Source organism: Ascoidea rubescens (assembly GCF_001661345.1).
Source record: "Ascoidea rubescens DSM 1968 unplaced genomic scaffold ASCRUscaffold_4, whole genome shotgun sequence".
Classification (NCBI taxonomy): domain Eukaryota; kingdom Fungi; phylum Ascomycota; class Saccharomycetes; order Ascoideales; family Ascoideaceae; genus Ascoidea; species Ascoidea rubescens.
In genome coordinates, this window is record NW_017962916.1 from 1,054,594 (window position 1) to 1,071,836 (window position 17,243).

Consider the following 17,243-nt stretch of genomic DNA (forward strand, 5'->3'; position numbering starts at 1 on the left):
TAAATACGCTCTCCATCCCATCCTGTTAGTATCTTCATCATTCAAAATGTCTTCAAATGATCCATTGATTTTGTTGCGTGATGCAATTCTTGAACAAAAAGAAATACAGTTGTTGGACGAAAACGATTCCAATACCAACGATATAACATTGGCTGCTTACTTGAAAATCGATCAAAAAATTTGTGATTTGACTACTTTAACCAACTTTATTGTTGAAAATACAAAATTATCTTTGAAAGTCATTTACCAATCTTGGGTTCACAGAGATTCTGCAGGCTCAACTTATTTGTCTGATTCACAGCTGAAAAATATCAAAACCTTATCATTTCAAGAAAGAAGTGATTTGAACAAGTGGTTGAAGGGTGAATTGAAAGTATCGGCCCATATTAGAGATATAAATAATTCCAATCATGATAATAACTATGAAAGAAATAATAATCAAAATCTAAACCGAAATAACTTTGATTCGAATAACATAAATGATTCTTTTACAAACAATAGTGAATATCTAAATAACAATATAAACAATTACAACAATTCTCTGAAATCGAACATTTATTCAAAAAATGATGATTTTGAAGACGACGATTATAATCCAAATGAAGAATTTAAAGATATTTATGAGAACATGAACAATGAAAGAACAATCGTTGACCATAACACATATTTACACGGATCAAAACCCATTGATTTTGGATATTTAGTGACAGATATTGATTTCAAAATAATCGAAAATTTGAAAAAAAAATCTTCATCAAATTCAACTTCGTTTAAAGATCGCAAGAGAAAGAATGCTAATAAGATGAAAGATCCAATTATATTAATTTCACCCGCTTCATCTTCTATTATAACAATGGGCAATATTAAAAGCTTTCTTGAAGATGGTGTCTTTTCAACGAAAGATCCTATTTCCAGCACTCACAATTATCTTGATTTATTAAAAGTTACCAGAAATTCCAAAAATTTTGGAAGATTGAAGTTTCTTGTAGTTAATTCTACTGAAAAGTTCACAAAACCACAATATTGGGACAGAGTTGTGGCTGTTTTTACAACTGGTCAAGAATGGCAATTTAAAAACTACAAGTGGAACAACCCCAATGACTTGTTTTCAAATATCAAAGGCTACTACTTTGGTTATAAAGGTGACATGGTCCCTGAAAAAGTTAACAAGTGGAATGTCGAAAAAATTGAATTAGAAAGATATGCTCGATTTAAAGATAGACAGGTTGTTGAATGGTTCTGGCAAAACTTGGAAAAAAATATGCTATCTAAGGGATGGGGAAGAAAGACGTAGTAAAACAATTTTCATTGGTTTAATATTTAATTTCAATGAAACTTCAATGCAACTTCAATGAAAATCGTATAGTACAAATTGAGTCATTTTAAATTATTCGATGAGCAACAATTGTTTGAATTTGTAGCATTGAAGTATTCCAAGACTTAGAACATAGTTTATCCCATCTGTTACAGATTGTAAAGTCTTCTCTGATAGCTGTTTTCTTTTAATAAAAGCGTAGAACCATTTTCTAAAGCTTCCAATCGAAGTTTCCAAAAGCCGAAAATCGGTAAGCACCGGTTCGATTCGTAATCTGAGCCATTGTTTTATCTTTTATCAGCTCTTTCAGCTGTTGTTCTTTAATAATCCTTCAACTTATCTTTGGTAGAGAAAACGTTGTGTGGATGAAATTCAAAGGCAATATTGGAAAAGAAATGGAATCAATTAACTTGGACCCCCAAGATTTATTTAACTTCAAAAATGAACTACGAAAGTCTGTGAAAATTTTAACAAACTTGAATCTTTATAACAGCGCTAAATGGTCAGCAGAAGCTTTGAATGGTCTCGTTGAAATTCCAAACGAAAAAACGCTATATATCAATTATCTAAAATCAAATTCAAAAAAGAACAATGCAGAAAGTTATTTTGAAATAGACTTTAATTACCATGATAATCAATCTGGTGCTGATAATCAAGATGATGACATTATCAATTCAATATTGGAAAACGATAAAATTGCACTTGCCAAATCATATTTTGACTGCAAAGAGTTTGATAGATGTTCTAATTGTTTAAAAGATTGTAAAAGCTCAATTGCTTTATTTATTAAATTATATTCTACATATTTATCAGGCGAAAAAAGAAAGGAAGAAGATAGCGAGGGTGTATTAGGACAACAAGACTCAATAGCTCAAAATTTGTCTTTGCCTTTGATTTTAAAAGAAATTGAGTTATATATTAATAATCATGAGGACACTTCAAAAAATTTGAATCCCTTTTTATATTATTTGTATGGAATAATACTATTAAAACAAAAAAACATAAAGCAGGCTCAAGAGTCTTTCTTTAAGTCTCTTTTATTATATCCATATAATTGGACCTGTTGGGCTGAATTGATTGCAAGCATTTCTTCATTTGATGAAGCGCTAAATTTTCTTAACAAGTTTCTAAATTTGAAACCTAATAGTATTAATTCTGAATTTGGAAAGCAAATAAAACTAGATAATAAAAATATTATGATCAAGGTTTTTTCAGTGGTGATTCATCAGGAGTTTTTTCAACAGAATATCATATTGCTAAAAGAATTGAACTTTTTGACCAAACTCTTTCCGAATTTTTCTTTTATAAAAATTCAAAAAGCATTAATCTCGTATCATCACTTGGACTATCAAGACTCGGAAAAAATTTTCGATGATATTTTACTTAATGATCCTTTTAGATTGGATGATTTAGATATTTATTCAAATATTTTGTATGTCATGGAAAAAAATTCTAAACTATTATATTTGGCTCAATTAGCTTCATCCGTGGATAAATTTAGGCCCGAAACATGTTGTATCATCGCTAATTATTACTCCTTAAAATTTGAACATGAAAAGGCCATCATGTATTATAGAAGAGCTTTGACGTTAAATAGAGAGTGTCTTGCTGCTTGGACACTAATGGGTCACGAATTTGTTGAGTTAAAGAATTCCCACGCTGCAATTGAAAGTTATAGAAGAGCTGTTGACACAAACAACAAAGATTTTAAAGCTTGGTATGGTCTAGGTCAAGCCTATGAAGTTTTAGATATGCACCTATATTCGTTATACTACTATCAAAAAGCATGCTCATTGAATCCATTAGATAAAAGAATGTGGCAAGCACTAGGAAATTGCTATGAAAAATTGAACAAATATAATGAAAGCATCAAATGTTATAAGAGAGCGTTGGCAATTTCAGACATGGATCCAATAATTCTCTACAAATTGGCACTTTTATATCAAGAGCTCAAAGATATCCATAGCTGTGTTTCTTATATGAAACTATGTTTAAAAGAAGAAGAGGAATATGAACCCACCGATGAAACCTGCAAAGCGAGATTATGGCTAGCCAAACATGAATTCAAAAATTGTAACTGGGAAGATGCCTACAGATATGCAAGCGAGCTCAACAACGGCTCGTCCAACGAAATTGAAGAAGCTAGAAGCATTGCTCGAGAAGCGATGAATGCCATTAAAACTAAACAATTTTCAAGATGATTCTGGGGATTTTTCAGCAAAAAGCACGTGCCGGCATCAGCTGAAAACACCGCTCAAGGAAAAACCAATTTTTTCTCATAATTTTTTCATTTCTGAGGGTCATAAAGAAAATCAAAGAAGTGAGACTATCATTTTTCTAAATACTTTCTAATTATCTTTCTTTTTCATATTTTTTTTTCACTATGATGAGTATATCTACTAATCCTGGCATTTTAAATAACCATTCTAATATTTATGATCATTCTGTTATCATTGAGTCAACTACTGAATCCTTATCTTCAAGTAATTCTCTCGACTTCCAACTTGATGAAATCAAGGAGAGCAAAGATATCACCGATGATAACCTGAATCAACTCAGTTCCTTAGTAAATAGTGGTTCCAATGGTTGCAATAGTTACAACAACTTTGATATTGATGATTTATTTGAACTTTTGAAGAAAGAGAACAAAACAAAAATCGAGGATAATGCCAGTGAGGAAACGAACAGCTTGGATTCGATTCAAAGAACAATAAATTCGTTACCTAAAATAAGATCCTCTTTTGAACAATATACATACGATAGGCATTTTGGTCATAAAGAATACTTATCAAAGGCTAAAACTGAGATTACTTTTACCAGAGAAAATAAAATAAAAGAGAAAAAGGAATCAATTACTGAAAAATGGTTTAGTATTGGGAAACCGGAAATGACTCCAGAAATCAAAAGAGATTTGCTATTAGTCCAACAAAGAAGTGCTTTGGATCCTAAAAGATTTTACAAGAAAGAAAAATGGCAAATTCCAAAACATTTTCAGATTGGAACTGTAATTGAGCCTACTACAAACACAAAACTATACCCTAATAAGAAAATTAAAGGGCAAACAATGTTGCAATCATTAATGAATGACAAAGATTCAAAATCATACTTCAAGAAGAAATATGATGAAATTCAAAAAAGTAAAAGAAGTGGTAAAAAAGCACATTACAAAAAAGTTCAAAAACTAAGGAGAAGGTTTTAATTCAATATTCTTTTTCGATAGATCATTTCATACTTTATTTCTTTTGATATTTTTCATCATTTCATTTTTATTTTCCATTTTTTATTTCATATTTAGTTACCCATTTTTACAATATTTAGTCCTCTTCATTTCTAACGATTTTAAATCGGCTTTATCTTAGATAGAAATCAAAACAATGTATTATAATTATATTTTGCATCATTAAAATGTAAGTCAATACTTGTTGACCATTATATTACACAGATTTGATTTTAAAGTAAAAAACCATAAAGGATGAATTAAGTGCAAGATTCATTACACAAAAAGTAAAATCACTATAAGTATAACCTTTTATTGAAAAAATAATTAGTAAAATTATAAAATTATCTATTCGGCTTTACCACCTTTTCTGACAATTAAGCCTTTTCTGTCTTTATCCAAATGCAATTTAGTGATAACAACATTGGATGGATGAATATTTAAAGGAACTGAAGCACCATTAGCTTTTTCTTTAGTTAATTTTACGATTTGAATAGCATATTTTAATCTGTAAACAGAGGAAATTTTACCTTCTTGACCTTTTTTGGAACCTCTAACAACTTTTACTTCATCATCTTTTCTAATTGGCAAAGCAGTGATACCGTACTGTTCTTGTAATTCTTTTGATAAAGAAGCAGATAATAATTTACGACGGATCGAAGATGGAGCAGTGAAGTAAGCCTTTCTAGCTTTTCTACGGGAGCTTGTGACGTCTAAAGAAATAAAAAGTTAGTGGATTGTTCAAATCACAATGCAAAATAAAATTCACCCATCAGTTAATTATCAAGCTATTTTCAAAAAATTTTTATTTCAATGCTCAAAAAAAACAACAAATTTGATAGAATTTGATAGAATTTAATAAAATTGAAGTGATTGATTTTAATAATAAATGGTCTGTAGATAAAAAAAATATGAAAAATAACTAATTTAATATTGAATTTATAATATATTATTGGACTAGCTGCAAAGAGATTGTTGAATTGATTTGATGATGTTTCTATTATTGAAATGACCACATACCTTGACTTAATTTCATTTTTTGTATTAATTATTGAGAAAGACTTAGTTATGACTAAATACACTGGTATACTTGATAGCTTCCTTCAGATATCCCTAGATATTTTGAAATGAAATATAATACTCAAGTTATTTTTTCCAGTCTCTAAGTAGATTACATAATCGAAAAGGTGATTTTGGGTGAGTTCCACTTAAGCCATTTAGTAGGAGCTCAAATTTACACAGACGGTATTTTTCTCAGTCCCTAAAAAGAAAGCAGTCACAAATACGGGATTTGTTATAATGCAAGCAAAGCAACGTTACCCGCTTTTTGCATTGATAAGCACGCAAAATCGAAATTGTTTGTGATTGGACGGGATCAACACTACAGGCAAATAAAGATGATTGGACAAAAAAAACTATCAATATATTATGAAAAAAGTGATATTAATAGCCGTTTTTTCAAACCCAAAGTGAGGAATGTCAGGATTGAACCTAAAAGACAACTTCAGGAATAAGTCACATTTTAAAATTATTCCTCCCAGCCCAAAACAGCTAACTCATTTCTGATTTTATCTTCAGTTTTAATCTTTAGAACTTGGGTATCTTCCAAAGGCTCGCCATTTGCTTGTTTCGTCTTGAGAGTTTCAATGGCTCTCAATTTCTTCAAAAGACTACGGATCTTTTTTTCTTCAAAAGACTGAACACCACCAACAACGTAGGAGACATTTGATTCAGCGGTATTGCCATTGGTAGAAGATGAGTTTGGTGGGGAGATGGAATCATCAGCTGGGGCCAGTTGCTTTTTGCCTTCTCTTCTTCTACGATTTTTAGCAGCAGCCTTTGATTCAGGGGGCTCAGGAGCACCAGGGATGATTTTTTGTCTGGGGGAAAAAGGCTTTTGTAAATCTGAACCAATAGTTCTGGCTAGCTCCTTTTGATATAGGGAAGTTTGAGCGGTGGAACCATTTGTACCATTTCTTCGAGCATGAGGAGGAACATAAGCGGTCTTTGGTTTATTGGATGCAGTAATCTTGCTGGTAGAGTTTGTTAGTTTCCAAAGTTTTACGGACTCGTGCTCTTCTGGGGTCTCTTCCAATAATTTTTTCAAGGGAGGGAAAGATTCAAGTGGTTGAAATTTCCAATCGACGCCTAGCAATTCTTTAAATTCTTTGATAAAGATCAATTTTCCGGAAGCATGCCAGATCTTGACACCATTATCGACTCTTAGTCTTGGGGAAGTGGTGGCGGTTAGGATGAATCTACCGTCAGGGGACCATTGACATACAGAGGTATTTTCAGCTTTGAAGGAGGAGATTTTTTTGAATTTTTGCTGACGATCATAGATATCGACAGTTCCCTGTAAGTTTCCAAAACCGGCAACTAGAATGAACTTTGCATGAGGAGAAAATAAAATTGTATTTTTGGGTAGTTGAGGTAGTTGGTGGAGGAGGTTTCCTCTGACATCGAAAAAGGCAGTTTTTGAGGGCATGTAACCGTAAATGACACCGAATTCTCTTGAGGAAGGAGACCATGAGATGTCGTGTATGGGGCCTTCTTTGTCAAGAGTAATTCTTGTTGAACTTGAAAAGCTCGACTGAGCTGAGGAGCGAGGGAGTAGGTATAAATTGCTTTCGCCATAGTAGGATTTGTTGGAGGCATCTACATCGGTTGAAGCCAAAGCCAATAGAGCAGTTCCGAGGATGTTCCATTTTAAGACGCATCTCTCAGCTTTGAAGAAAGTTTTGAAGCTGATAGGAGTATTAAAATTTAGATTTTTAGTTATTTGGTAGATTTTAACGGAAGCAGGCTTACTATTCTTCTCTGGGATAAAGATTGCAATTGAAGGGTTTTGGCCGGGGGAGATTTGGTAGGTCTGGATAGTGGTTGGAGATACAAGAGAAGCATAGGGTTTTTTGTTGAGATTTAGCTCAGTGAAATCCTTTGAAATCTCGTAGATGTTGATTTGGTTTTGAGACTTGGAATTGAATTTTGTGAAAAATCTTTCATCAAAGGTGTACTGTGGTTTCCAGTTTGATTGAGATACGGCCAAATAGTCAGCAATTTTAGTGGAAGATTTAAGATTGTAGACAGAGACGTTGTTGATCCAGTTATTCTGAGCATCTTTGGAAGGTTTTTCCCAAACAGACAACAATGAGGAGTTAGGAGACAAATGGACGTCAAACACATCGTTGTCAAAGGAGAGCTTGATAGGGTCGGCTGAAGAGGCAGAATCCACTACAAAAACCGAGTTGAGCTGGGTGAAAACAAAAACCCTTCCATCAGGAGAGTAGGTCGAGGATCTGATGATCAAGAAGGAAGCAGGAGCAGAGGAGGAAGCGTTATCTGGTGGATTTGAATTATCCAAAATGGAGGTACTGTCGAAAGAAGGATTTCCCAGTATAAGCTCGATAGATTTGGGGGTCTTGCAGTAGAACTGTGTGAGAGGAGTATGTGAAGACATTGTTGATAAGTTAATATAACAAGTATTTTCCGTTGAAACACCTGGGCCCCTGGAGGAATATTTTGGATATCAAACGTCGCCAACCTGCAAACTAGCACCAGCACCACCAAAGGAAAGACTTTTGGGGAGTTCTGCTGCTGCTCAAGAAACAGCGAGATAAAAAGCCCCAAAGTACCGAAGGCCCGGCACGTGAGCAGGCAGTGCGTGGCGGTGTGTTCCAGACATGTGGGTGTGGCAGTGCAGCCGTCTCTTCCTCTCCTTCACTTCCTTACATCATCGCCGGATTCACCACAGGCACTTGATTCAGCTCTGGGACGTATCCAACCCAGCTTAATCCTATTGATATCTGCTGCCTTTCTTGCTTTCTCAAGCTCAGGATATTGTACTTGCACCTCTGCTCCACTCCAGCTATTGTTTCATCTCTCCTTTTCTTTTCCGGTTGTTCCAAAACCTAAACCATTACCTGTTCTATATTTATCTCCTCCAATTTTGCCAATATGGATTCTTTTCTGCAGAAACCCAAGCTTGGGAAACCCTCCATCAGAGATCAATTACTCAACGACAGCATCATTGATGTGACCCAAGAGGCCCCAATAGCAACCAACACTAACTACGGAAAGTTCTATCCACCTGGCGTCGTCCCTCCTTCTCAGCAACAGCAGCAATATCAACAGCAGTACCAGCAGCCATACCAGCAGCAGTACCAGCAACAACAATTTCCTCAGCAGCCACAGCAGCACTATCCCCAACCTCCTTCTGCTTCACAGTCAAGGTCAAATAGTTTGCTCCCCAATGCCTCCTCTCCATCCCTACAAAACTATACAAACTTCAATATTCCTGCTGGTAGAACATCTTCCTTGACCCACCCTCCCCAACCTTCTCAATCAAGGAACAACTCCTTCACTAGCATGCATTCCCAGGTCCACAACTTTTTTCATTATCATAATAGCAATAATACTAACAACAATAACTACAACGCCAATATCAATAAAGAAAAGGATGTTGATCTTGATGAAGATGACGGCAAGGATTTTGATTACAACAATTCTCCTCAAGTCAACTTCAATAACTTGTCTTCTGTTGCCAGGAACAGATATATGGGTGGAACCAATGGAAAACCCGTATTAGTTAGCGATACCGACCCAATTATCCCCATCCTACAGACTGATACTACTGATTCTACTGTTTCTAAAGACAGCAAACATTACAGAAAGGCCATGACTGCCAAAAACAAAGCCATGTTGAGAAATTTGGCAAAACAAAATCAACCACAACCATTTTCTCCTTCTTTTTCCAATTCTCCAAGAACAATGTCTTTGAATTCAACCAATATCTCTCCGGGCCCTAGTCCTGGTCCTGGTCCTGGTCCTAACCATCCTCCCATTTACAATAACTTTAACGACAATAATAATAATAATAATAATAATAATAATAATAATAATAATAATAATAATAATAATAATAATAATAATAATAATAATAATAATAATAATAATAATAATAATAATAACAACAGGTTTCCTAATGGTCCTCCAGGACCAATTCCTCAAAATTATCCCAACAACCCCTATGGCCCTCCGAGAACAATGTCTCTTACAAACATGCCTCCCCAAAATCAGAGAATAAACATGAACATGAGACCTTCTGTACCCTATGGCAATGTCAGGCCACAACCTCCACTAAGATTCCCTAATAACTTTTTTCAAAATGGCTTCACCAATAACTCACAACAACCTCCACCTCAAAATGGTCAAAATGGTCAAAATGGTTTCGCCAACAACCTACAGCAACTTCCACCTCAAAATCAAATGTCTCAAAGACCAATGCAACCTTATCCTAATAACCGCTTGCCAATGAATCAAATCAATCCCAATGGTCCTCGCTCAATGTCTTTAACTACTACAAACAATTACTCAAATCAACCCAACCCAAGGTCAATGTCTTTAACAAACAACTCAAGAAGAATCACTTCTCCTAATCCATCTTCTCCGCTATATTCTACTTCCTCTGATTTTTCCCCATCAAACCTTTCTTCCCAACCTCCTCAATTTTCTCCCACTCAAAATCAACAAGATCGTAATTCTAATCAGCCTAATAACACACAACCCCCTTTAAACTCCCCAAGATCAAGCCAAAAGTTAAACTCGACTCTTTATCAAAGATCTAGTCTTTCTAATGAAGTTTTAAGGGATGAAAATAATCAAAATTATAATAATAATAACAACAACAATTTTAATCATCTGTTAAATAATAATACTAATAATACACCAGAGCCTGCAAACAACAACAATACTAATATAAATAACATAAATAACTCAACCTCTATCAACAACAATTCAATTCAAAATACAAACATTCAGAATACAAACAATAACTCTAATAGTAATGCAAGCAAAAATTCTTATGTTGATGCAAACAACAACTCAAACAATAATTCTGCCTCTTATCTTTCAGGGAAAGAGAATTTGGAAAGTATTGAAGAAGTTGCTTCCATAATGACAAAACACGCTGATGATCAGTATTACAATCTGAGCCCACCACACAGTCAAAAATCAAACATTCAAGATGAAATCAATCATCGTTTGTCTTTTTCAAAATATCAGCAAAATTCAGATTACACACAATTACCACCAGTAAATGAAGATACAACTGCTGATCTAAAGTCAAATAAAGAAAATCTGGAAATTTTAAATACTGTTGAAGCAGATCTGCAACTTGAAAACCAAGATAAGTTCCCAACTCAAGCAAAACCATCCTTAAAACTTCAACTTCCAGTAAATACCTATTATGAATCTCAAAATCCTTATCTAGATGAAGAAATTAATGATAAACAAAATAATTTAATTTCATCAACTGAAATCACTAGAGAAGAAAATAATAAGTCAGCAAATGTTAGTGATGAGAAAATTATACTGAATGACTCAACATTTTCATCTCTTGATCCCAAGGCTCATCTGAATAACAATAAACAATCTTTGCAATCCGATAAATCACATCCTGAAATGACTTTATCTCAATCTGCAAATAAAGATGATAACTTTGAGTTGAGTTCTTTTATTAACACTTCTATTAATAATGATTTTATTATTGAGTTCGATAAACCGTTAAACCCTCACGTTCAAAAACTTGATTTTAATGATAGCGCTAGTAGTGATGACAATGCAAGCAATATTACAGCAGGCACACATATTTTAATGGAAAACGATAAACCTGGAGAATTAAATAGTTTATCTAAATCGGATTTCCAATCGGATTTCAAAGCTGATTCCAAAATTGATTCCAAAACTGATTGTTATGATACTTTTGGAACCTCTAATTCTGTTAATTTCTCCAAACCAAAGGATAATACTTCGGTAGCACCCAAAACAACACTTGATTCATTTAAACCCATTAGAAAACCACCACCACCACCATCTCCATTAGCAGACATTACTTCAAACAATGAACCTTCTTTGAATGCGATTGACCCCTCAAAAAGTAAGGAAATTACCGTGGGCTTTAATTTGAACGAAAAAGCTAGTTATAGATTTGATCAGACAAATCAAAATTCAAATGTTGAATTTAATAAAATTGAAAACTCCAAATTTCAAACACCAGTTATTCAAGGACAAGAAAAATTTCAGTCTATTAATCATGATAGTAATCACGAAGATAAAATAAAAACTATTAGCAGTCCTTCTACCTTTTCTAGCCCGAATAATTATAACAACTCTCCAATTGATAGACGACGAAGAAAGTCTAAAGCTTTTTTTAATAGAATAGTAAGTAACCAATCTATTGAAACAAAAAATGAAGAAGTAGTGAAAACACCTAAATCATTTTATCGGGGTAGCCGGGGATCTATTGTTTCAGGAGTAGTGGGAAATGAAAGCAAAATTCATTCCTCATTATCTTCTCCAACTTTGAGCAAAAAGACATCGATAAACTCTGGTAATGATAAAACCAAAAATGGAAGCAAGTCACTAAAAGATTCTTTTTTGAAAAAAATTTCATGGAGGAAATCAAAAGGAAAAAAAGAAAAAGAGTTGGAAGCAAATGGAAAAATCAAATTGAATGACAATATATTTGAGATTGTTACTTCTAGTCCTACTCAAAACCAATTCAAGGAACAAAACAGGTATTTTAAAAATGATAGAATTTACACTCCTGAAGAAATAAATAATAATTCAACTAATAGCGATTTTAAAAAATCTAAAGCCAAGAAGGATTTTTCTGATCTGGATTATAAAGGCCTTAAAAGTCCCACTAAATTTGCTGATCAGACAGAACAGCCCAAAGTTCATGGATTTGCTTATGATCAACAGAAAAAAAACCCATCCCCTTTAAAGATGGAACACTCTTCAAAGGTCATGGAAAGCTTGGTAATAGAGTCATCTCCTGTTCAAATAATGTCGCTAGATCCAAAAAATAGCTCATCTTCATTTGTTGATGGGCATAAGGAAAATATAAGTGAAAAAAATATAGGAATTTTGAAAGAATTTAATTTCAATTCGATTGAGAAACCCCAAAAGCTTGATATTTCATTGGGAAATTCATCTAATGATCATTTCATGAAAAATAATTACTCTAATAACGAAAATATAAACGAACAAAATGGGCTTGGATATTTAAAACTTGAAACTTCAGGGCAAGATAATAGGCTTTCAGTTACTTCTGGGTTTTCATTATCATCTACATTTGATAAAATAAACAGTAGAGTTGAAAACGAATTGGGAATAGGAAAATCAGACGCGGAATATCAACGGAAAAATAAGGTAGGAGAGGACAGCATGGATCTTCCATCATATTTTTCTAAACATAATAATTTTTCTAATGATGAAACTGAAACTAAAAATACAGAACACAGTTTTGAATTGAAAAAAAATATAAAACCTCTGATGACAGCAATTAAAACCACATCCAATTCATCTAACTTATCAACCAAACCAAAGTTGGAGTTAACACTCGATCAATTGGGAATAATGGAGGCTAACACAGCACTAATGAATGAATTGAAAGTTATTAGTAAAGAATTGAGTGATTCAATTGCAAGGGAATTTAAAATGGAAGAGGAACTAAAGAAGTTTAAATTTCGCAGCGCTAATAATGAACCTGGTTACAATGATCCAAGAAACAATAGTGATCACAATATCAGTTTGAATGATTTAAAATCAAAATATGAGTCTGAATTAAGAAAAAAAAGTGAAGAAATTGCCAATTTTTCCAAAGAGTTAAATCAAGAACGAAAGAAAAGATATATTGCAGAGGAACACGTTTTACTATGGCAAAATGGATCTGTTCCTCCAAGCATTGATGTATCATACGAGAAATCGAAGTTTCAGAGCGAACTAATTGAAAAGGAGGAAAAAATCAGTCAATTAAATGAAGAAATCAAAGAAAAAGAATTGCAAAACTTAAAAATGGATCGAAAGTGTAATGATTTGAGTAACGAGCTTGAAAATTTGAAAATGAATTTGCTAACTAATTTGAAAAATGAAAATGTTTACTTGAAGAATAACAACAATTTGTACCTCAAAAAGTTAAACTTATCACAGGAGGAGATTCAATTGTTGAGATTTGAAAATGAACAACTAAAAATTAAAGCCAATATTAACAATTCCAGCCCCTTAGAGGAACAAAGAAATGCACTACGAGAGGCTTTGAGAAATTTGAAGAAAAAACACGAAAAGGAAATGAAGGCAAACAGCGAAAGGATTAAGAGTTCGGAAAGCGAACTCAACAAATTAGCCAATCAGAATAGTTATTTTCAAAAGAAGTTAGTTTCATTGACTAGTAATAGTGATAGTAATAGTAATAGTAATAGTAATAGTAATGGCAATGGCAATGGCAATGGCAATGGCAATGGCAATGGCAATGGCAATGGCAATAACAGCTATATTAACGGTAATGGAAATGAAAAATATGGGTCCTCACCGCCATTGATTCACAACTATCCATTTTCAAGAGTGATCAGAACAATGTCGGATAGCTGATTGGAGTTTTGTGCAGTGGTTTATAGATTTTTTAGCTTCTATTCTGTTTGTATTTGCCAGTAGAACTTCGACCAACAAATGTATATATCAGAGCACAACAAGGAAGATGGCGTATCGGTTACCCTCCTATATTTTGAGTGCCCAAAGAAAATTTAGTTTTGAGAGTGTTTTTCCGAGCCTCTTCCTCATCTTCCGCCAAAGAAGAAGCTTTTCGCTTGACCTAAAACGCGCAACCTCTATCCGAATTACACACATGTCTTGTGATCAAGCAACTCTGGTATCATCAGCGTTGGCTTCTCTTGCGCTTCCCACAGGTCAGTATTCGCGGCAGGGTAACCCACGTGGGGATGCTTTGGAGTTTGCAGAGATTATATTTGCTGATATTTCTTTTTTGGTCTTGCTCGCTGGAAAACAACGTAAAAAAACAAGGAATTCAAGAGCAGATGTTTAAGCTTTGAAAAGTTTGAAAACGCTTTTTTGCTTAGCAGAAAGTATAAAATGTCTTGTATTTTCTTAGTTTTCATTTTTTTCTTGGAAACTCTTATCAAAACAGCTGATTAAGTGTACCAAGACTTTTAGTGAACTAACATTCGTACTGCCCAGTATTTCTGCATACGACTTGTTTCCTTCTCTGTTCTGTATTATTCCAGTTGAATACTAAATTATGTCTTCTCCAAACACTCAACTTCCTTCAAAGAAAAAAGAAAAATCTGGAAATGCTGCTTTTCACGACTTTTTAAATGACTTTGCTGATATCGAGGATCCTCTTGAAAGAAGAAGACTAGCCTTGGAAAAAATCGACAATGCTAAGTTTGGTTGGTATCATGTTCGTGCTATCTGTGTGGGAGGTGTCGGTTTTTTGACTGATTCTTATGACATTTTTGCAATTAACATAGCTGTTTCTATGCTTGGTTACGTTTACTGGGGTTCCTCCGTTGGTGGCTCTGGTGTTCCATCAGACGCAGAAAGCACTCTTTTAAAAGTTTCAACTTCAGTTGGAACTGTCATTGGCCAATTAGGTTTTGGTACTTTAGCTGATTTGGTTGGTAGAAAAAAAATTTATGGTACTGAACTTATAATTATGATTGTCGGAACTGTATTTCAGTGTTTGCTTGGCCATTCTCCTGCTATTAACTTTGTCGGTATTTTTACTTTTGCGAGAATATTTATGGGTATTGGAATCGGTGCAGATTATCCACTTTCTTCTATTGTCACCTCGGAATTTGCTACCACAAAACATAGAGGTGCAATTATGGGTGCTGTTTTTGCTAATCAAGGTTGGGGTCAATTGCTAGCAGGATTAGTTGCTTTAATTTGTGTGGTTGGCTGGAAAGATCAGCTAATTCACTCCAATAATGTTGACGAATGTACTGGAGAGTGTATTAAAGCTGTTGACCAAATGTGGAGAGTTTTAGTTGGCTTTGGTGCAGTTCCTGCTATTTCAGCACTATATTTTAGATTGACTATGCCAGAATCTCCAAGATATGCAGTACAAGCTGATCAAAAACAAGAAATCAAAGAAAAAACCGACAATAATGAGATTAAAATTGTGAGATCAAAATCAGATGACTATGCTTTGACTCAGAGAGAAAATAGTTCTTCCTCCTTTACTGATGAGCCAGAAACATCTCCTAAAGCCAGTCCAAAAGAATTCTATCTTCACTTTAAACAATGGAAACATGGAAAAATCCTCCTTGGTACTGCTGGCTCGTGGTTTTTATTGGATGTTGCATTTTATGGTCTTGGTCTTAATTCTGCTATAATTTTAGAAACTATTGGTTTTGCTTCTTCTCAAAATGTTTACAGAAAATTGTACAATATTGCTGCAGGAAACTTGATTTTGATTTGCGCTGGTTCCATTCCCGGCTATTGGTTTTCTGTTGTATTTCTAGATAGAATTGGAAGAAAACCAATTCAAGTGGGTGGATTTGTGATTTTAACAGCTATTTTCTGTATCATTGGTTTTGCCTACGATAGTTTGGGCTCTAAAGGTTTGTTGGCAATGTATGTTCTTGCTCAATTTTTCCAAAATTTTGGTCCAAATGCTACTACCTTTATTGTTCCAGGCGAATGCTTTCCAACAAGATTTAGATCAACCTCACATGGTATTAGTGCAGCATCAGGAAAAATCGGGGCTATTATTGCTCAAACATGTCTTGGTTCCTTGATCAATCATGGTTGTGCTGCTGACGACAAAAACTGTTTTCTTCCTCATGTCATGGAAATTTTTGCTCTATTCATGTTGTTGGGTATTTTCACCAGTTTATTGATTCCAGAAACCAAAAGAAAAACCTTAGAAGAGATTGCCGAAAAATACCATGGAGAATTCAACCCCAATAATCCACAGAATAATGTTGCTAAACAGCAAGAAGTGTAATTTCGTTGTCTGTAAAACTGTTTTTCGTGCCAATATTACCCAACTTCTATACTTTTTTTTTGTACTGCTTGCATTGTTTCCGCTTTTTTATTTTATTTTATTTTTCTTTTATACTTTATTTTGCTTTTATAATTTTCTTATCAAATAAGTATCTATTGGTTGTTTTATTTCAAATCGTTCTAATGGTTTTAGTGAGACTCATGTAGCCCAGCCTTCCTGCTGTCAACTTATCTCCTTGCGTGGAAAGACCCACATAAGGGAGACTAATTAATTTCGAGTGCTTCTGATCGTTGCCTCAAACTTATTCTAAAACATTTCTGTTTTGGTTTTCATTTCAAATAATTGCAAATCGATTAAAAAAATAATGAAACAATTCAATTTTATCCAAAAAAAGTTATAAAATGCCTTTCTCTCAAGGAAGCACAAAATTTCACATACATTTAGAACAAAGTCGCTTGTCCCAAGCTCTATAATTATTGCTCTGAAAATGGTCAAACCTTTATTGAAATGAAATTCATTCCAGAAAAAATTTTATGTGAGAAATGGCCCAAGTTGAATAAAGCACAACAGCAGATTTTCAGCAAAAATATCAATAATGAAGTTAATAAGCTAAGAAACTATACCACATAATCAATTGGAGGAATTGGAGATACTGAAATTCATGATCCAATTTTTGGTAACTTGAAGTTTGAAAAGGAGCAGCACTTGAATCAGTACATAGGATCTTTATTTACAATTGATCCGAAATTAAAACTAGGCCAGGAAAGCCTACTACCACCCACTGATAGTCGAATTTGTCTATCCCATGGGGACTTGAATTCATCTAACATTAATTAATGTTGATTTGACTATTGTTTTTATTGATTGGAAGTGCATGAGCTCCTAGCCTGAATATTGGGACC

General features: G+C 33.9%; 7 protein-coding genes across 7 annotated transcripts; 5 read left to right on the forward strand and 2 right to left on the reverse strand.

Annotated features, from left to right (window-relative positions):
• Nucleotides 1-64: 64 nt before the first annotated feature.
• CDC73 (Cdc73p) lies at nt 65-1,279 on the forward strand (the record flags this gene model as incomplete). Its single annotated transcript, XM_020189561.1, has 2 exons — nt 65-500; nt 615-1,279. Coding segments are annotated over 2 exons (1,101 nt in total), but the record flags the coding sequence as incomplete, so codon positions are not given.
• Nucleotides 1,280-1,710: 431 nt separating this feature from the next.
• CDC23 (anaphase promoting complex subunit CDC23) lies at nt 1,711-3,516 on the forward strand (the record flags this gene model as incomplete). Its single annotated transcript, XM_020195061.1, has 2 exons — nt 1,711-1,837; nt 1,973-3,516. The coding sequence occupies 2 exons, from the start codon at nt 1,711-1,713 to the stop codon at nt 3,514-3,516; spliced, it is 1,671 nt and encodes a 556-aa protein (XP_020048420.1).
• Nucleotides 3,517-3,698: 182 nt separating this feature from the next.
• FCF2 (Fcf2p) lies at nt 3,699-4,514 on the forward strand (the record flags this gene model as incomplete). The annotated part of the gene is made up of 2 exons (XM_020194493.1): nt 3,699-3,772; nt 3,911-4,514. 2 exons carry the CDS (start codon nt 3,699-3,701, stop codon nt 4,512-4,514), a joined length of 678 nt encoding a protein of 225 aa, XP_020048421.1.
• A 366-nt stretch (nt 4,515-4,880) lies between these two features.
• Nucleotides 4,881-5,568, reverse strand: ASCRUDRAFT_69797 (60S ribosomal protein uL24; the record flags this gene model as incomplete). The annotated part of the gene is made up of 2 exons (XM_020191713.1): nt 4,881-5,245; nt 5,553-5,568. The coding sequence occupies 2 exons, from the start codon at nt 5,566-5,568 to the stop codon at nt 4,881-4,883; spliced, it is 381 nt and encodes a 126-aa protein (XP_020048422.1).
• A 492-nt stretch (nt 5,569-6,060) lies between these two features.
• On the reverse strand, nt 6,061-7,992 carry ASCRUDRAFT_80415 (translation initiation factor 2A; the record flags this gene model as incomplete). Its single annotated transcript, XM_020194494.1, has 1 exon — nt 6,061-7,992. One exon carries the CDS (start codon nt 7,990-7,992, stop codon nt 6,061-6,063), a length of 1,932 nt encoding a protein of 643 aa, XP_020048423.1.
• A 1,459-nt stretch (nt 7,993-9,451) lies between these two features.
• Nucleotides 9,452-14,195, forward strand: ASCRUDRAFT_75322 (uncharacterized protein). The gene has a single exon (XM_020193022.1). The coding sequence runs from the start codon at nt 9,579-9,581 to the stop codon at nt 13,962-13,964; it is 4,386 nt and encodes a 1,461-aa protein (XP_020048424.1). The 5' UTR covers nt 9,452-9,578; the 3' UTR covers nt 13,965-14,195.
• A 433-nt stretch (nt 14,196-14,628) lies between these two features.
• Nucleotides 14,629-16,341, forward strand: PHO84 (phosphate transporter PHO84; the record flags this gene model as incomplete). The annotated part of the gene is made up of 1 exon (XM_020190436.1): nt 14,629-16,341. One exon carries the CDS (start codon nt 14,629-14,631, stop codon nt 16,339-16,341), a length of 1,713 nt encoding a protein of 570 aa, XP_020048425.1.
• Between the last annotated feature and the right edge of the window lie 902 nt (nt 16,342-17,243).

What these genes read in the sequence shown, in the direction of transcription:
- ASCRUDRAFT_75322 (XM_020193022.1), top strand. Translation starts at nt 9,579, where the DNA reads ATGTCTCTTACAAACATGCCTCCCCAAAATCAGAGAATAAACATGAAC.